General features: G+C 38.3%; 1 protein-coding gene across 1 annotated transcript; it reads right to left on the bottom strand.

Moving 5' to 3' along the window:
* Positions 1 to 4086: 4086 nt before the first annotated feature.
* LOC134667732 (uncharacterized) lies at positions 4087 to 5099 on the bottom strand. The gene has a single exon (XM_063525151.1). It carries the CDS (start codon positions 5097 to 5099, stop codon positions 4107 to 4109), a length of 993 nt encoding a protein of 330 aa, XP_063381221.1. The 3' UTR covers positions 4087 to 4106.
* Positions 5100 to 5418: the final 319 nt, after the last annotated feature.

The raw sequence follows: 5418 nt of genomic DNA, 5'->3' as shown, positions 1-5418 counted from the left end.
AAACAGGCCAAATGCACATGAAGCTCTCAAGCATTAACCAAAGTCAACGCCTGGGTTTTTGCAAATATAACCCTTAGCATGCCCACTGAACATATACACCGAATGTCATTTTACCAAACTCTAAGACAAATGAACCAATGACCGAAAGTACGTTGAAGAGTTCCAAGAAAGGCAATTCAATAAGCTCAGAGCATCAGCATGGGCAGACAGGCCTCAATCTTCCAGGCATTAACAAATATATAATGCTTCTCTGCGGTCTGGAAACCTATGTCGTCAACATGCACACTACTACAAACGCAACGCTATCTAAAGGATGATTGACCATATTTTCTTATTTCGAAAGAGATTATCCTATGAGCCCTAGCCCATTACAATAATTTGAACTTTACAGTAAAGGAAATTATGTCGAAATTGCAACTACGATTTTTATTTTTGAAGATACGAGTAGCCCATCAGCGTTGCATAGTTGATCTACAATCACAGAAGTTCTGCTACCCCGCAACATAGATGTCAACCTTATTACATTTAAGTAAAGTTGATTTTTGTACTAAACAATAAAAAAAATCCTAGCGAAAATATTGAAATACTAGCTTTTGTCCGCGACTTCGTCTGCGTGGAATTAGTGACAGCAGCTAAAGTAGGTATAGCGCCTAGATAATGCTAATAGCAATCATTCAATATGCTCATTGCTTACTTCAATTATTAGGCAATGCCATTAACCCTTTCAATTCCACCCGCCTTTGCACTCTCTTCAGGAATGATTTCCCTGATTTTCTTTTTTTTTATTTATTTTTATTTATTAGAGATAAATCACAATTACATAATATTTTGATCCAAGAGCATCGTTAAACCAGCATGGTTTGTCTCGATACTCCATTCCGCAGTACTTAAATAATTAAATATACAATAAACACTTAAAACACATCTAATTCGTAAACAGCATTATGCATATAACTATTGCAAAAAAAAAATTACAAGCTGAGCGCATCTGTTATCACACCGGCCGGCCGAGCAAGATAAGAACCGGTCGGCGCATAGGTACTAGGTACAGGCTGCTCCATTTATGCTAAATGGAATAACATAATAATACGTTTTAGTTAAAATTATTTAATTGTTTAAGCATTTCTTTTTTAAGAATATTTCCAATATTATTTGGTGTTATCTTATCTTTCCATTCTTTAGGTAACTTATTTATTAAATCTGGTATGATATAATCTGATGTTCTTCTGCCATAAAAATTATTAAATTGGGGCTTTCGAAGCATTTGATTTGTTACTTGCCTCGTATTTATTGGATGAGAGATTAAATGCTGGATATCATTTCTAAAGTATTGCTCTTTTAACATATGGTATTTAAATTTTGTGTGAACGGGTAGGACCTTACATGAAGTGAACAGGTCACTATCACACACACGATTCTCTTTAATTTTATAGGGTACTATTAACTTTAGCAGCCTCACCTGCAGCTTATATATTTTGTCAAGGTATGACTTAAATGTACGGCCATAACTACTTAACCCATAGGAAATAATGCTTTCCACGAGTGCATTATAAACATCCAGTCTAATATTATATGGAATTATATTTCGTAGAATATATATTTTTGCCATTACAGCTCGTAATTTAGTGCATACCGAGTCAATGTGGTCACCCCAGTTGAAGCGGTTGTCAATTATGACACCTAAATATTTTTGTTTACAAACTTGTTCCAAAGGCGTACACTTGCAATTATGGTCAACATTCGGTAGAGAGTGGAGACACTGATGGTCGTGCCCTATAATCCTTACTGCTCTCACCGATCTTGATTGGCTAGAATGTATATGAAGCAATTTAGTTTTATTTGCATTTAGGACCAGCCCTGCGTCGTGAGACCATTTACATATGTTGTTAAAGTCAAATTGCAATTTCCTCTCTGCTACATTTACGTTTTTATTAGCAGCAATGAGGCACGTGTCATCCGCAAATTGGTACACACTGCAATCTTTGACACAGTTGTCCATATTATTTACGTAAGCTAAATAGTGGAGTGGGCCGAGCACGGAGCCTTGTGCTGTGCCCTCTGTCACCAACACTTTATCGCTAAGAGCATCCCCTACCTTAACATGATACATTCTGTTACGCAAGTAGTTCCCACACCAATCTAGCAATTGTCCCCGGATGCCAGTCTCCTCCAGTCTCTGTATCAGTGTATTGTGGCACAATGTGTCGAAGGCCTTACTATAGTCTATAAAAATGATTAATACATGACATTTGTTATTTAGGTGATGATTTATTTCGTCAGTAAACCTAGACAGTAACAGAGAGGTACTTTTATTGGGCTGAAATCCAAATTGATTAGCAGAAAGAATAGAATGTTTGTTATAAAAATTGTGTATCTCGTTACTTACATACTTCTCTGCAATTTTATCTAAAATAGGGAGCATTGTAATAGGTCTATAATTCGTGCAGTTGGTTGTATCGCCACCTTTATATATTGGCCGTACTAGCCCTACTTTAAGACCGTCGGGATACAAGCCACTGGCTAGACTGCTATTAATGAGATGGGCTATGGCAGACGAAATTTTGTCTGCAATTAGTTTCAGATCCACAACCCGAACACTATCTATTCCTGGCGCTTTGTTACTATGAGTTTTCATAATTATTTTGTAAACATCTTTCGAAGTTGCCCTTTTAAGTAACATGGACCTATCCATGGGCCTCTTATAGGTGTCAGGGTTTAATAATGGAACATTGCAATTTGGTATTATATTCTGTACAGTTTCCTTAAAATTACCAGCAAACATGTCAGCAATAAGTTTATCCGAAGTTATAGATGAGAACGCCCTGCTTATAGTATCGTGAATTGATGTAGATATTTTTCCTGACAATTCATTCAAAATTTGCCAAACTTTCCTCATGTCTCCTTTAACTATACTAATTTTACGCTTATAAAAAATGTTTCTTTGCGTTTCTACTAATTTATTGGTCCTATTCCGTTGTTTAACATATGCAAGTCGGTTTACCATATTTTTTGTATCCTTAAGCCAATTTAAATAAAGTATATCTCGTTTTTTACACTCTGATTGTACCTTACCGAAAACCCATGGTTGTTTATTACGTTTTGATTCACTTATTTTATATAAGTATTTAGATTTCTCATAGCAGTTAGATAAATTTTCCTGAATGAACTTATAAATGGACAATGGGCAATGTAACTCTTCATGTGATCTCCAATTTATGTCTGCGAGTTCTTGTTGTAGCTTTTTATAATTGATTTTAGTAACATATTTTGGAGCAGCCTGTATTACGCTCTTGGTGGGAGCGCATAGTAGTGCAGCCGCGGTCATATTGTGATCGGCCAGTTTTGTGCCGAGCGCACCGCAGTACACGTCTTGCAAGCGGGATCGAACGAATACGTGATCGATACAAGATTTGGTTATTTCATCTTTCCGTGTTTCTACCCTTGTGTAACTCGCAATCCCGCTCACAAGACCGTGACTGCTCATCATGTTTAAGTATGATTCTGTTACAGTATCGGTTGCAGTGAGGTTAATATTCATATCTCCTAAAACAACTAAGTCAGATGTTTGTGAGAAGTGCAAAGTGCGTTCGAGCTCATTTATAAACAAGTGCTTATTACAGTTAGGAGGCCTGTAGACTGCGCATAAAGATACATTGTGTTTTGACGGGGTTACCAGATTACCCATAAGGCACTCAAAGTTATTTGTAGCACTTTTTATCTGCGTAAACTTATGTTTCTTGTGTACATATACAACAATACCACCTCCTTTTTTATTTTTTCTCAGTTGCGTATACATGTTGTAATTAGTTAGGTTAAACAAATGACAGACATTAGTAGAAATGTTAGCTTCCGTAACAATTACTATATCGACACTTGGATTACATGAGTAGACGACTTGTTGTAGGTTACCGAAGTATTTAAGCAATGATTTTAAGTTGATGTGTATGCTAATTAGGAATCTAGATTTTAGTTTTGGCAGTTGATTTAGAAAATCGTTTAGATCAATACAATTTAACAACTCTGTTATATTGTCACGATAATCGGCCATTTAATATTACGTAAACAAAAATAGTTAATCACAAATATACTAGACAGGACAGTGTAATTTATTTAACTAGTTCTTCGATGTCCTTTTCGTTACGGACCCAATAGATCTTATCTTTATCTCCCTTTCTAGCGAAAACTTTACCGTGCTTGCACCAGACATACTTGAACTTTTGCGTATCCCTCAGCTTAGATTTAGCTTGAAATAGCAGGTACTTGGTTCGGCCGGTGAGTGCCTCCCGCAGTGTTATTTTGGCAACTGCCTCTGTCCCGGTCAGGTCCGGTAATAAGCTGGAGGCCAAAAGATCTGCGTTGCGTGCAGCCGAAATCCATCGTAGCTTGGTCTCGGAGTCGCTTAGTTGTACTAAAATTGCTCCTGACTTGCCGTCACGGGAGGGTAGCCGACGAGCTGAGCGGATGCTGTTCATGTTATTCGAATCTAGGGTTTTTAATGACATACCTACCTTTTGGGCTATCTTTACAGTATCCTCATTCATTATCAAAGGGACACCTATCATTTCAACACAGTCGACCATGGCAGCTTGTTCAATCGCATCAACTCGCTGCTCGAGCGCGGCGACTCTAGTTTCTAGGTGGGTATTTTGATTTTTAAGTGCAGAATTTTGCCGTTCGAGATGTTTTATCCTCTCTTTAGAAGCTCGGGCCGACTCTTCAAACTCATCGATCTTATCACTAGCGTGTCTAGCCGACTTTGTTAGCTCGTCAAGCTCACGCATCACAATTTTATGCACCTCCTTACTAATGTTATCCAGGAGTTTTTTCAAGTTAAGCGAGGGTGCAACGGCGCGAGCAGCTTCTTCATCGTCTTCATCCTCGTCTTCTACAGCCGACAAGAACGACGTTCGTCTTGTTGATGACAGATGACAATCTCTACACACCCATTCTAGAGTTTCAGCAGCATGGAGTGCGGTTCGCTGCTTGTTGGTCAGCCCGCTGCAATCCGTCTTTTCGTGGACAACATTATCACACCTACTACATGTTAACGCTGGAGTCTTCTTAGTCACTGATTTTTGGCAAACTGTACACTTAATCATTACGCGATATGTAACAACTCTCAGTACAACAACGTATACGTGCTAACGGTTCGCGGGGTGCGAGCGGAATCTGATTCTGATTCTCCAGGACTCGAACTATCTCTATACCAAATTTCAACTAAATCGGTTCAGCGGCTTAAGCGTGAAGAGGTAACAGACAGACAGACAGACAGACAGACACACTTTCGCCTACTTAGCGATGATATGAAATCCCTCCTTGTAATTTTAAACGGATTTGTTTTCACATTGACATTGCTTAAGCGCCACCGTACTGAACTGACAATAGGGAGCATGCATGAACTATACAGCATAGGAGCCA

Source organism: Cydia fagiglandana, chromosome 9 (genome assembly GCF_963556715.1).
Source record: "Cydia fagiglandana chromosome 9, ilCydFagi1.1, whole genome shotgun sequence".
NCBI lineage: Eukaryota > Metazoa > Arthropoda > Insecta > Lepidoptera > Tortricidae > Cydia > Cydia fagiglandana.
Note: the sequence above shows the minus strand (reverse complement) of the source record. Positions and strands in the feature narration are given on the sequence as shown.